Source organism: Oncorhynchus masou, unplaced genomic scaffold (genome assembly GCF_036934945.1).
Source record: "Oncorhynchus masou masou isolate Uvic2021 unplaced genomic scaffold, UVic_Omas_1.1 unplaced_scaffold_509, whole genome shotgun sequence".
NCBI classification, from domain to species: domain Eukaryota; kingdom Metazoa; phylum Chordata; class Actinopteri; order Salmoniformes; family Salmonidae; genus Oncorhynchus; species Oncorhynchus masou.
The window spans coordinates 271,755-287,188 of record NW_027011492.1 but is presented as its reverse complement, the minus strand read 5'-3'; the positions used below and the strand labels follow the sequence as shown (position 1 = coordinate 287,188).

Below are 15,434 nucleotides of genomic sequence, written 5' to 3'. Positions count from 1 at the left end.
ACATGTCTGATGATGTGAAAACATGTTACAGAGAGGATTCTGGGTAAACACATCGACTGGGTTAATAACATGTCTGATGATGTGAAAACATGTTACAGAGAGGATTCTGGGTAAACACATCGACTGGGTTAAAAACATGTCTACTGATTTGAAAACATGTTACAGAGAGGATTCTGGGTAAACACATCGACTGGGTTCATGACATGTCTGCTGATGTGAAAACATGTTACAGGGAGGATTCTGGGTAAACACATCGACTGGGTTAATAAAGATGGTATTTAAATGATCTGTTCTGATGTTCTGTATCTCTACGGGTATTTAAAGGATCTGTGGACCTGGGACAACCCCCATGTTACATACATGATGTACTGGGACAAACCCCATGTTACATACATGATGTACTGGGACAACCCCCATGTTACATACATGATGTACTGGGACAAACCCCATGTTACATACATGATGTACTGGGACAAACCCCATGTTACATACATGATGTCCTGGGACAAACCCCATGTCTCTACATGTTACATACATGATGTCCTGAGACAAACCCCATGTTACATACATGTTGTCCTGAGACAAACCCCATGTTACATACATGATGTCCTGAGACAAACCCCATGTTACATACATGATGTCCTGAGACAAACCCCATGTTACATACATGATGTCCTGAGACAAACCCCATGTTACATACATGTTGTCCTGAGACAAACCCCATGTTACATACATGATGTCCTGAGACAAACCCCATGTTACATACATGTTGTCCTGAGACAAACCCCATGTTACATACATGATGTCCTGAGACAAACCCCATGTCTCTACATGTTACATACATGATGTCCTGAGACAAACCCCATGTCTCTACATGTTACATACATGATGTCCTGAGACAAACCCCATGTTACATACATGATGTCCTGGGACAAACCCCATGTTACATACATGATGTACTGGGACAAACCCCATGTTACATACATGATGTCCTGGGACAAACCCCATGTTACATACATGATGTCCTGAGACAACCCCCATGTTACATACATGATGTCCTGAGACAAACCCCATGTTACATACATGATGTCCTGAGACAAGCCCCATGTTACATACATGCTGTCCTGAGACAAACCCCATGTTACATACATGATGTCCTGAGACAAACCCCATGTTACATACATGATGTCCTGGGACAAACCCCATGTTACATACATGATGTCCTGAGACAAACCCCATGTTACATACATGATGTCCTGAGACAAACCCCATGTTACATACATGATGTCCTGAGACAAACCCCATGTTACATACATGATGTCCTGAGACAAACCCCATGTTACATACATGTTGTCCTGAGACAAACCCCATGTTACATACATGATGTCCTGAGACAAACCCCATGTCTCTACATGTTACATACATGATGTCCTGAGACAAACCCCATGTTACATACATGATGTCCTGAGACAAACCCCATGTTACATACATGTTGTCCTGAGACAAACCCCATGTTACATACATGATGTCCTGAGACAAACCCCATGTCTCTACATGTTACATACATGATGTCCTGAGACAAACCCCATGTTACATACATGATGTCCTGGGACAAACCCCATGTTACATACATGATGTCCTGAGACAAACCCCATGTTACATACATGATGTCCTGAGACAAACCCCATGTTACATACATGATGTCCTGAGACAACCCCCATGTTACATACATGATGTCCTGAGACAACCCCCATGTTACATACATGATGTCCTGAGACAACCCCCATGTTACATACATGATGTCCTGAGACAAACCCCATGTTACATACATGATGTCCTGAGACAACCCCCATGTTACATACATGATGTCCTGAGACAAACCCCATGTTACATACATGTTGTCCTGAGACAAACCCCATGTCTATACATGTTACATACATGATGTCCTGAGACAAACCCCATGTCTATACATATTACATACATGATGTCCTGGGACAAACCCCATGTTACATACATGATGTCCTGGGACAAACCCCATGTTACATACATGTTACATACATGATGTCCTGAGACAACCCCCATGTCTATACATGTTACATACATGATGTCCTGAGACAACCCCCATTTTACATACATGATGTCCTGGGACAAACCCCATGTTACATACATGTTACATACATGATGTCCTGAGACAACCCCCATTTTACATACATGATGTCCTGAGACAACCCCCATGTTACATACATGATGTCCTGAGACAAACCCCATGTCTATACATGTTACATACATGATGTCCTGAGACAACCCCCATGTTACATACATGATGTCCTGGGACAAACCCCATGTTACATACATGTTACATACATGATGTCCTGAGACAAACCCCATGTCTATACATGTTACATACATGATGTCCTGAGACAACCCCCATGTTACATACATGATGTCCTGAGACAAACCCCATGTCTATACATGTTACATACATGATGTCCTGAGACAAACCCCATGTTACATACATGATGTCCTGAGACAACCCCCATGTCTATACATGTTACATACATGATGTCCTGAGACAACCCCCATGTTACATACATGTTACATACATGATGTCCTGAGACAACCCCCATGTCTATACATGTTACATACATGATGTCCTGAGACAACCCCCATGTTACATACATGATGTCCTGGGACAAACCCCATGTTACATACATGATGTCCTGAGACAACCCCCATGTCTATACATGTTACATACATGATGTCCTGAGACAAACCCCATGTCTATACATGTTACATACATGATGTCCTGGGACAAACCCCATGTCTATACATGTTACATACATGATGTCCTGGGACAAACCCCATGTTACATACATGTTACATACATGATGTCCTGAGACAAACCCCATGTTACATACATGATGTCCTGGGACAAACCCCATGTCTATACATGTTACATACATGATGTCCTCAGACATCCCCCATGTTACATACATGATGTCCTGAGACAACCCCCATGTTACATACATGATGTCCTGGGACAAACCCCATGTTACATACATGATGTCCTGAGACAACCCCCATGTTACATACATGATGTCCTGGGACAAACCCCATGTCTATACATGTTACATACATGATGTACTGGGACAAACCCCATGTCTATACATGTTACATACATGATGTCCTGGGACAAACCCCATGTTACATACATGATGTCCTCGGACAAAACCCATGTTACATACATGATGTCCTGAGACAACCCCCATGTTACATACATGATGTCCTGAGACAAACCCCATGTTACATACATGATGTCCTGGGACAAACCCCATGTTACATACATGATGTCCTGAGACAAACCCCATGTTACATACATGATGTCCTGAGACAAACCCCATGTTACATACATGATGTCCTGAGACAAACCCCATGTCTATACATGTTACATACATGATGTCCTGAGACAAACCCCATGTTACATACATGTTGTCCTGGGACAAACCCCATGTTACATACATGATGTCCTGAGACAAACCCCATGTTACATACATGATGTCCTGAGACAAACCCCATGTTACATACATGATGTCCTGAGACAACCCCCATGTTACATACATGATGTCCTGGGACAAACCCCATGTTACATACATGATGTCCTGGGACAAACCCCATGTCTATACATGTTACATACATGATGTCCTGGGACAAACCCCATGTTACATACATGATGTCCTCGGACAAAACCCATGTTACATACATGATGTCCTGAGACAACCCCCATGTTACATACATGATGTCCTGAGACAAACCCCATGTTACATACATGATGTCCTGAGACAAACCCCATGTTACATACATGATGTCCTGAGACAACCCCCATGTTACATACATGATGTACTGGGACAAACCCCATGTCTCTACATGTTACATACATGTTGTCCTGAGACAAACCCCATGTTACATACATGATGTCCTGAGACAAACCCCATGTTACATACATGATGTCCTGGGACAAACCCCATGTTACATACATGATGTCCTGGGACAAACCCCATGTTACATACATGATGTCCTGAGACAACCCCCATGTTACATACATGATGTCCTGAGACAAACCCCATGTTACATACATGATGTCCTGAGACAAACCCCATGTTACATACATGTTGTCCTGAGACAAACCCCATGTTACATACATGATGTCCTGAGACAAACCCCATGTTACATACATGATGTCCTGGGACAAACCCCATGTTACATACATGATGTCCTGAGACAAAACCCATGTTACATACATGATGTCCTGAGACAACCCCCATGTTACATACATGATGTCCTGAGACAACCCCCATGTTACATACATGATGTACTGGGACAAACCCCATGTCTATACATGTTACATACATGATGTCCTGAGACAACCCCCATGTCTATACATGTTACATACATGATGTCCTGAGACAAACCCCCATGTCTATACATGTTACATACATGATGTACTGAGACAAACCCCCATGTCTATACATGTTACATATCCCTTCGTTTTGAGTCCCGAAGGACAACCCAGGAGGGTGATTGTTACTGTCAGCATGCAAACCGGGAGACAAAACCCTGTTCAGTGTTCAACAGGGACATTGAAACGGTTCTCCAGGACAGACCAGAGTTTCAACCTCAAGCAGCCTGTCTCCTCGTCTCTGTTGAAGGTGATGAGAGGATATTACTGTACTACTTAAGAGTAGCCTATTGGATGAGAGAAGCTGAGAACATGTGTTACTGTGCTCCCTATTGGATGAGAGAAGCTGAGAACACGTGTTACTGTGCTCCCTATTGGATGAGAGAAGCTGAGAACATGTGTTACTGTGCTCCCTATTGGATGAGAGAAGCTGAGAACATGTGTTACTGTGCTCCCTATTGGATGAGAGAAGCTGAGAACATGTGTTACTGTGCTCCCTATTGGATGAGAGAAGCTGAGAACATGTGTTACTGTGCTCCCTATTGGATGAGAGAAGCTGAGAACATGTGTTACTGTGCTCCCTATTGGATGAGAGAAGCTGAGAACATGTGTTACTGTGCTCCCTATTGGATGAGAGAAGCTGAGAACATGTGTTACTGTGCTCCCTATTGGATGAGAGAAGCTGAGAACATGTGTTACTGTGCTCCCTATTGGATGAGAGAAGCTGAGAACATGTGTTACTGTGCTCCCTATTGGATGAGAGAAGCTGAGAACATGTGTTACTGTGCTCCCTATTGGATGAGAGAAGCTGAGAACATGTGTTACTGTGCTCCCTATTGGATGAGAGAAGCTGAGAACATGTGTTACTGTGCTCCCTATTGGATGAGAGAAGCTGAGAACATGTGTTACTGTGCTCCCTATTGGATGAGAGAAGCTGAGAACATGTGTTACTGTGCTCCCTATTGGATGAGAGAAGCTGAGAATATGTGTTACTGTGCTCCCTATTGGATGAGAGAAGCTGAGAACATGTGTTACTGTGCTCCCTATTGGATGAGAGAAGCTGAGAACATGTGTTACTGTGCTCCCTATTGGATGAGAGAAGCTGAGAACATGTGTTACTGTGCTCCCTATTGGATGAGAGAAGCCGAGAACATGTGTTACTGTGCTCCCTATTGGATGAGAGAAGCTGAGAATATGTGTTACTGTGCTCCCTATTGGATGAGAGAAGCTGAGAATATGTGTTACTGTGCTCCCTATTGGATGAGAGAAGCTGAGAACATGTGTTACTGTGCTCCCTATTGGATGAGAGAAGCTGAGAACATGTGTTACTGTGCTCCCTATTGGATGAGAGAAGCTGAGAACATGTGTTACTGTGCTCCCTATTGGATGAGAGAAGCTGAGAACATGTGTTACTGTGCTCCCTATTGGATGAGAGAAGCTGAGAACATGTGTTACTGTGCTCCCTATTGGATGAGAGAAGCTGAGAACATGTGTTACTGTGCTCCCTATTGGATGAGAGAAGCCGAGAACATGTGTTACTGTGCTCCCTATTGGATGAGAGAAGCTGAGAACACATGTTACTGTGCTCCCTATTGGATGAGAGAAGCTGAGAGTATGTGATACCGTGCTCCCTATTGCTACAGGGCTAATGTTTCACCTCTATTTAAACTAGGAGCTACAGATCTATAGGTTCACCTGTCTTTAAACTAGGACCTACAGTTATATGTTTCACCTCTATTTAAACTAGGAGCTACAGGGCTAATGTTTCACCTCTATTTAAACTAGGAGCTACAGATCTATAGTTTCACCTGTCTTTAAACTAGGACCTACAGTTATATGTTTCACCTCTATTTAAACTAGGAGCTACAGGGCTAATGTTTCACCTCTATTTAAACTAGGAGCTACAGATCTATAGGTTCACCTGTCTTTAAACTAGGACCTACAGTTATATGTTTCACCTCTATTTAAACTAGGAGCTACAGGGCTAATGTTTCACCTCTATTTAAACTAGGAGCTACAGATCTATAGTTTCACCTGTCTTTAAACTAGAAGCTACAGGGCTAATGGTTCACCTGTCTTTAAACTAGGAGCTACAGATCTATAGTTTCCCCTCTATTTAAACTAGGAGCTACACGGCTAATGGTTCACCTGTCTTTAAACTAGGAGCTACAGAGCTAGTTTCAGCTCTCTTTAAACCACAGACTAGTCACAAAGCGAAAGTCCTTACACAGAGACTACAGTACCGGAGCTACTGTTAACCTTCACGCACGCACGCACGCACGCACGCACGCACGCACACACACACACACACACACACACACACACACACACACACACACACACACACACACACACACACACACACACACACACACACCTCTGTCTCTATTTAACGGTTTTAAAGGGGGGCAGCTGGCTGTAGCACAGCAGGTAGGCCTCTAGCATACAGCTGGGTTGGAGCTGGGGTCCCTTCAGGGAGACGGGAATACAGGGTGGTCCTCAACTGAACACAGTCCCCTTCTCGTTTCAACACCTCCATTGAAGCCAAGAGGAAGTCATTGAAGGCAGATTTAAACGTTGGGAGGATTATAAAGAACCACTTTTCTGGCCTCAATGTATAGCAGCGGCACCCCTAACCCCAATTACAACTCTAACTTAACACCCCCTAACCCCAATTACACCTCTAACTTAACACCCCCTAATCCCTCTAACATCTATAACACAACAAGGAAACAGGTACTGTAAAAGGAGTCATCTAAGGGCAGCTAACCAGGTCTCTACTTCATTATGATTAATCTAAGGGTAGCTAACCAGGTCTCTACTTCACTGTGATGATTATAAAAGGGTAGCTAACCAGGTCTCTACTTCACTGTGATTAATCTAAAGGTAGCTAACCAGGTCTCTACTTCACTGTGATTAATCTAAAGGTAGCTAACCAGGTCTCTACTTTACTGTGATTAATATAAGGGTAGCTAACCAGGTCTCTACTTCACTGTGATTAATCTAAAGGTAGCTAACCAAGTCTCTACTTCACTGTGATTAATCTAAAGGTAGCTAACCAAGTCTCTACTTCACTGTGATTAATCTAAAGGTAGCTAACCAGGTCTCTACTTCACTGTGATTAATCTAACAGTAGCTAACCAAGTCTCTACTTCACTGTGATTAATCTAAAGGTAGCTAACCAGGTCTCTACTTCACTGTGATTAATCTAAGGGTAGCTAACCAGGTCTCTACTTCACTGTGATTAATCTAAAGGTAGCTAACCAGGTCTCTACTTCACTGTGATTAATCTAAAGGTAGCTAACCAGGTCTCTACTTCACTGTGATTCATCTAAAGGTAGCTAACCAGGTCTCTACCTAACTGTGATTCATCTAAGGGTAGCTAATCAGGTCTCTACTTCAATGGGATACGTATAAGGGTAGCTAACCAGGTCTCTACTTGGTTGTGCCAAAGATGCTAGAACAACAAATGTGAAGTTAGCCGAGTGGAATTGGTGGTGGTGTGTGGATAGAACGCACCGTTTCCAGGACAGCAGTGTGGTAATCAGAAGTATTGTCTTACCGTAGGTAATCTCTCCGACAGAGGATGAGGTTGGCTTTGGTATAGAGCGTGGAGCCCACCTCTCCCAGCCTGCAGTCACAGCAGGCACACTTGAGACAGTCCTCGTGCCAGTATTTATCCAGGGCCTTGAGCAGATATCGGTCCTTAATCTTCCGGTTGCAGCCGGCACAGCCCTTTGGCTTGGTGTCCGGCTGACGGAGAGCATTTGTATACCTGGGAGGAGAAGAGGAGAAAGATGTCAGAGCGATGAAGAACAATGAACAATGAACACTTTGAACAGTGTCCCTGTCGCATGCTGGAAGGTGGCCACTTGAATACCCGGAGGGGTGGAGGAGAAGAGCACATTAGACCAGTGAAAACCAACAGGGATAATGCTATGCTAACTCTTAGTTCCCAGATAATGCTATGCTAACTCTTAGTTCTCTTGTAATGCTATGCTAACTCTGGGTTCTCAGATAATGCTATGCTAACTCTTAGTTCTCTTGTAATGCTATGCTAACTCTTAGTTCCCAGATAATGCTATGCTAACTCTTAGTTCTCTTGTAATGCTATGCTAACTCTGGGTTCTCAGATAATGCTATGCTAACTCTTAGTTCTCGGATAATGCTATGCTAACTCTGGGTTCTCAGATAATGCTATGCTAACTCTTAGTTCTCGGATAATGCTATGCTAACTCTGGGTTCTCAGATAATGCTATGCTAACACTTAGTTCTCAGATAATGCTATGCTAACACTTAGTTCTCAGATAATGCTATGCTAACTCTTAGTTCTCAGATAATGCTATGCTAACTCTTAGTTCTCAGATAATGCTATGCTAACACTTAGTTCTCAGATAATGCTATGCTAACTCTTAGTTCTCGGATAATGCTATGCTAACTCTTAGTTCTCAGATGATGCTACGCTAACTGCTAGTGCTCAGATAATGCTATGCTAACTCTTAGTGCTCAGATAATGTTATGCTAACTCTTAGTGCTCAGATAATGCTAACTTGATAGTGGTCAAGAGAAACAGCTTCACTGTTAAACATTGGGGGACATTCTGAGCAAATATATAGAGAAAAACACCCTGTAGACTTCCATTCTTAACACAACACACAAAGATACATACATGAAGCCATGGATCCAAAAGTCATTCCTACAAATCTCCTCTCTCTCTCTCTCTCTCTCTCTCTCTCTCTCTCTCTCTCTCTCTCTCTCTCTCTCTCTCTAGTGGGACAGGGAGTGGTCTAAGTAGTGCAGGTTTCTGTGTATTGTTAGTGGTCTACACGGGGGCGTGAAGAGGCTTTGTTGAGGTTGCGAGGGGGGCCCATACTAGCCCTCAATTAGTATTCTAGCTCCAACCTGAGAGGGGAGCATACCCCCGCTTCCCTTTGTTACCCCCTATTTACCATACACACACGCTGTCTGGCATGCACACACACACGCACACGCACACACACACACACACACACACACACACACGTTCGCAGGCACATACACACACACACACACACACATACACTCTCTGAAAGTTCCTCTTTCAGCTGTGTCCAGGGCTGAGCTTTAAATGCATGAATTATTCCCGTAAAGAGTGAAGGACTGTGTTATTCCCGTAAAGAGTGTAGGACTGTGTTATTCCCGTAAAGAGTGAAGGACTGTGTTATTCCCGTAAAGAGTGAAGGACTGTGTTATTCCCGTAAAGAGTGAAGGACTGTTTAAATGTATGTGTTATTCCCGTAAAGAGTGAAGGACTGTTTGAATGTATGTGTTATTCCCGTAAAGAGTGAAGGACTGTGTTATTCCCGTAAAGAGTGAAGGACTGTGTTATTCCCGTAAAGAGTGAAGGACTGTTTGAATGTATGTGTTATTCCCGTAAAGAGTGAAGGACTGTTTGAATGTATGTGTTATTCCCGTAAAGAGTGAAGGACTGTTTGAATGTATGTGTTATTCCCGTAAAGAGTGAAGGACTGTTTGAATGTATGTGTTATACCCGTAAAGAGTGAAGGACTGTTTGAATGTATGTGTTATTCCCGTAAAGAGGGAAGGACTGTGTTATTCCCGTAAAGAGTGAAGGACTGTTTAAATGTATGTGTTATTCCCGTAAAGAGTGAAGGACTGTTTGAATGTATGTGTTATTCCCGTAAAGAAAGACTGAAGGACTGTTTAAATGTATGTGTTATTCCCGTAAAGAGTGAAGGACTGTTTAAATGTATGTGTTATTCCCGTAAAGAGTGAAGGACTGTTTAAATGTATGTGTTATACCCGTAAAGAGTGAAGGACTGTTTGAATGTATGTGTTATTCCCGTAAAGAGGGAAGGACTGTGTTATTCCCGTGAAGAGTGAAGGACTGTTTAAATGTATGTGTTATTCCCGTAAAGAGTGAAGGACTGTTTGAATGTATGTGTTATTCCCGTAAAGACTGAAGGACTGTTTAAATGTATGTGTTATTCCCGTAAAGAGTGAAGGACTGTTTAAATGTATGTGTTATTCCCGTAAAGAGTGAAGGACTGTTTGAAAACTGTTATTTGTTTATGTGTTTTGTGGCTGCGATGTCACAATACGCTGTTCCCTTAAAACTGTGCGAGGAAATGGCTTCCTAGTTTCCTTGTTGACAAACTGATTATTACATAGTAACAAGTGATACAGTTCCATAACCCAGCATCTGCAAATACGACACTCTATTGAAAACAGACAATACAATCCTCTAATCTAAACTACTTCATCTGCTGTCGAATGATCACCTATGTAGAAAGTCTACGACAATGTTCTTTCTGATTGTGTGAACACTGTTCACTACAACGCTAACACAACCCTGGCAATGGTGTGTCAAAAACCCTATCGTTCCGTTATCAACACCTTCCACTGGGGGCCTCAGTCAGGGTCCTTCTACCAGGCCAGTCTGTACATTACTCACATAACACAATTTATTTATTTATTTGACCCTTTATTTAACTAGGCAAGACAGTTTAAGAACAAATTTGTATTTTTAATGACGGCCGAGGAACAGTGGGTTAACTGCCTTGTTCAGGGGCAGAACGACAGATTTGTACCTTGTCAGCTCGGGGGTTTGAACTTGCAACCATTCCGGTTACTAGTCCAACGCTCTAACCACTAGGCTACCTGCCGCCTCTACACTTTAACCACTAGCTACCCTGCCGCCCCTGCTGCCATAGAGGTACTCTAACCACTAGGCTACCTGCCGCCTCTACACTCTAACCACTAGCTACCCTGCCGCCCCTGCTGCCATAGAGGTACTCTAACCACTAGGCTACCTGCCGCCTCTACACTTTAACCACTAGCTACCCTGCCGCCCCACTGCTGCCATAGAGGTACTCTAACCACTAGGCTACCTGCCGCCTCTACACTCTAACCACTAGCTACCCTGCCGCCCCCTGCTGCCATAGAGGTACTCTAACCACTAGGCTACCTGCCGCCTCTACACTCTAACCACTAGGCTACCTGCCGCCTCTACACTCTAACCACTAGGCTACCTGCCGCCCTCTACACTCTAACCACTAGGCTACCTGCCGCCTCTACACTCTAACCACTAGGACCCCACAATAGTGACTAGAGCTTTTCCTGAAAGCTCTCATTCAGATCCTATTCAAATGAATGTTGTTTTTTTAAATCAGAGGGGAGGAACGACATCAAACGGGTTCCGCAATGAGAGAAGCCCCCCTTTTCTGTCTGTTGTGTGTTAAACTGCTGATCCGTTAATTGGCCTGATTGAGTTGTGTGAGGGCTCTGCTCCCGTTGTTTAATATCACTCATCCGCACACAGCCCCGTCTCATCCCCGTTTAGATCCCCGTCTCATCCTTGTCTCATCCCCAGGTCTCATCCCTCCTCAACCGCTGTCTCATCCCCGTCTCCCATCCCCGTCTCAGAGGTTTGACTCCCAGGTCTCCTCTCCTCATGGGTTTAGAGAAGTAAGAGGTTTGACTCCCAGGTCTCCTCTCCTCGTGGGTTTAGAGAAGTAAGAGGTTTGACTCCCAGGTCTCCTCTCCTCGTGGGTTTAGAGAAGTAAGAGGTTTGACTCCCAGGTCTCCTCTCCTCATAGGTTTAGAGAAGTAAGAGGTTTGACTCCCAGGTCTCCTCTCCTCATAGGTTTAGAGAAGTAAGAGGTTTGACTCCCAGGTCTCCTCTCCTCATAGGTTTAGAGAAGTAAGAGGTTTGACTCCCAGGTCTCCTCTCCTTGTGGGTTTAGGACCCCGTTGGAATTGATTCCCACGTGATGACTCTCTCAAAGCAACAGAAGCTGTTAAAATGCCGCTTGGGAAAGCTGCATTTTTTGGGGGTAGGCCACGCGATTTTCCAACAACTGCCAAAGGGGAAGCTTCCAACAAAATATCAATTTTCCATAAACGGAAGGAAATTACAGCTGCTTTCTGGGACCCAAATATACTTGTTTATTTCTACCCACTTTTAACACACACTTTTTTAAAATATTTTTTTAATTATAGTTGTTTCCACGTCATTTCTAAAAAAGAAACGACCGTTGAACCGACGTGGAATAGACGTTGAATTAACGTCTGTGCCCAGTGGGTGTAGGCTCAATCATTCGGCTGCTGTAGCATTGCCTCCTCTGCCTCTTGTCCTTGTAGGACAGAGAGACTAATGACACACACATCACATAGACTACGGTAACCTACTCCTGTGTGTCACAGTATCCCCCCACACACACACCAAATAACAACAACAATAACCGGAGGTAAAATGTTATCTGCTGCCTGACACGCCGAGGCGACGAGAGAGAGAGAGCAAACAGCAAAGAGCCAATTTGATTCCCCCCCCCTTTATTCAACCGCATCACTGCTGCGCGACACCGAGATGCTGTGACATTTTCACCCGGTTATCGGTTTAATTACGGTTGTCATGGCAGCAGAGTGCTCGGTAAAAGGCTGCTAAAGGAGAAATCCTTTTTTTTGTTGTTGATGCAGCTCACAACACGACGACAGAATAAAAAACACACACAGAGAACAGGAAGAGAAGAGAGAGAGAGATTGGATGGTAAATTCTTAGCCTTCAAAACGATGTGTTACATTGTAAATGTATTTTTTGTAATGTTTTTTTTTCTTCTCCTATCAATCTCTATTGATTGATTAGATTAGATAGACTAAACAGTGAACAGGCAATTTGCTGCAGCGCGGATAGATAGACTCCGCATGCAGGACGACTACATGATAATCAGACAGACTGAAACATTGTTTAACTTCTCGGCTCCGCGCATCACATAGAAACAACAATGAATAACGGCACAGAGCCACGCATTTACAAAACACAACCCAAACCTGGCCGCAGAACAATATAACGCAAAGAAACCTCTTTCTCTTACCGAAACTTTTCTCCCTTTCTGCATTTGTTGACCCTCGTCGGGAGCCCGAACCACCATGCAACAAGAGATCAGTCCGAACCCAGGATCCAAAATTCACCCGCTGGATGGATTATCTCTCTATGGCCAAGTGAGCAATCAGCCAGCTGTATGCACGCACGTTCCGTTTTCTCACCGAGGGTGGCTATCTTTTGTTATGTGTAACAATCCCACCTCGTCCGCGCGCACAAACACAGAATGGGAAAAAGGAGCGAGATAGAGAGAGAGAGAATCACGGGTCCGCTATCACCCAGCGCCACACGGTGATGTAAAACCGCGTTTGTCACAACAGTGCTCGACTATGAAATGAAATCGTCCAGGCAGCACACAGCACACAGTCGCAGGGTGCTTGGCGAGTGACAGGCAGCGAACAAAATGACAGCAGATGACAAAGGCATATGCTTCCCCCCTTCGCGGCGCCCTAATCTCCTAACATAAACCCGTCGTGCTCTGCGTTCGTACTGCCAGTCTTTACCCCAGGGATCATCAACTACATTCTGCCATAGGACGATGTTGTCTTGCGCGGATGATCAGGGAGCCGAAATATAATTACAAATCATTTGTAGACTGTAAATTGTCCGCAAGAAAACCCAAAACAGATTAAAGTATTTGTCAAAAAAATAAATAAATCAAACCTTACAATTGTATAGATCAGATATCTCTCTCTATTTTACATGAGAATAGTTTGGAACAGATTTACACAATTAAAATTACTTGGAGCTGATTTGCTAGTGTTTTTTTGTGTGTCTTTTATGTCCAACAGTTGTTTAGAAAAATGTGATGAGAGGGGGAAATAAAAAAATCACTAACCGGGCCAAATTCGGCCCGCAGGCCGCCAGTTGGGGATCTCTGCTAAACCCTTTTTTTCTCAGCGGGATGTAGTTTTTCAGTGCACATACAGAACCCTACTAGTAATGAGAGTCTGAGGCTATTTCAGACCAGAATGACGAAGAGAATGCAGTGGCATCTATCCGACATATTTCATAAAGATTAATCAAATCAAATAAATCCCAAATGCCATTTTCTTTTTTCACGTTGTTGACATTTCAGAATAATCGGTCCATATTACAACGGTCCTTCCATATGTCGATCTAAAAGAAAAATCTAGATTATTTTATTATCTTTTTAAAAAGGTAGACCACAATGGCCATCGCCTAATTGGAAAGACACACCTGAAAAAGGGTGCCACGTCCCAAAAGCACACATCTGAAATCCACAACATGGCTTTATAGTGATGAAATGTTACCAAAAACAAAGATCATCAAGGAACAAACAAGATGATAACAGGTCATTACCGGATAGAGGCAGATCGTAATTTAATTAGACTAGAACAATATCAATCAGCTGATGTCACAAAGTGCTGTACAGAAACCCCCAGCCTAAAACCCCAAACAGAAAGCAATGCAGATGTAGAATCACGTTAAAATATAACTAAGAACAATGAAGAATCAGTAACTCACTTTCATCCGGGTGCGTCATCGACGGATATATATATATAATGTAAAAAGTGAATATAATCCAAATCTAATATGTTATTAAAATACTTCCTCCTCAACTCACCTTTCTAAAAGCCCAGTTACGCAGAACAAACGGCTAACTTCAGATCAGGCACCACCGTGCTTCAACACTCCAACTGTATATATATATATATATATCCTTTCGTTTGCGTAAAGTTCACCAAACGGACGTGGCGACGCGACGGACTAGAGATTGGAGTGATGTTCAGCAGTCTTGAAATAATCAGGTCCTCATGGATCATCAGATCACGAACGAACCGAGAAGAGGCAGTTGGCTACAGACAACCAACAAACAAAACAAACAAAAAAAGACTACAGGTGTTTGTCCACTGTATATCCGCTGCTTAGCGCCGAGCAGAGCTGCGTCGGTAGTCGAGGCTACATCAACTCCTCTCTGGCTGAGGGTCACTTCCCGCGCATCAGTGAGTGAGACTGAGAGGAGAAACAGTGAAGCGTTGCTTTATTATCTTCAAAGCCCCAATCCCTCACCACCACCAGAGACAATCACACAACGACAACGATAAGGTCATTCATTCACTTATTACCGACTAC

At 43.5% G+C, this 15,434-nt stretch overlaps 1 protein-coding gene across 1 annotated transcript in view; it reads right to left on the bottom strand.

Moving 5' to 3' along the window:
- Window positions 1-14,966, bottom strand: part of LOC135535750 (LIM domain only protein 3-like) — a gene marked incomplete at its 5' end in the record, with an annotated part of 148,332 nt that extends 133,366 nt beyond the window's left edge. Inside the window, 2 exons of the mRNA XM_064962175.1 lie at window positions 8,019-8,231; window positions 14,926-14,966. Of these exons, the coding sequence (XP_064818247.1) occupies window positions 8,019-8,231; window positions 14,926-14,966 (254 nt within the window). The remainder of the gene's footprint in view (window positions 1-8,018; window positions 8,232-14,925) is intronic.
- Window positions 14,967-15,434: the final 468 nt, after the last annotated feature.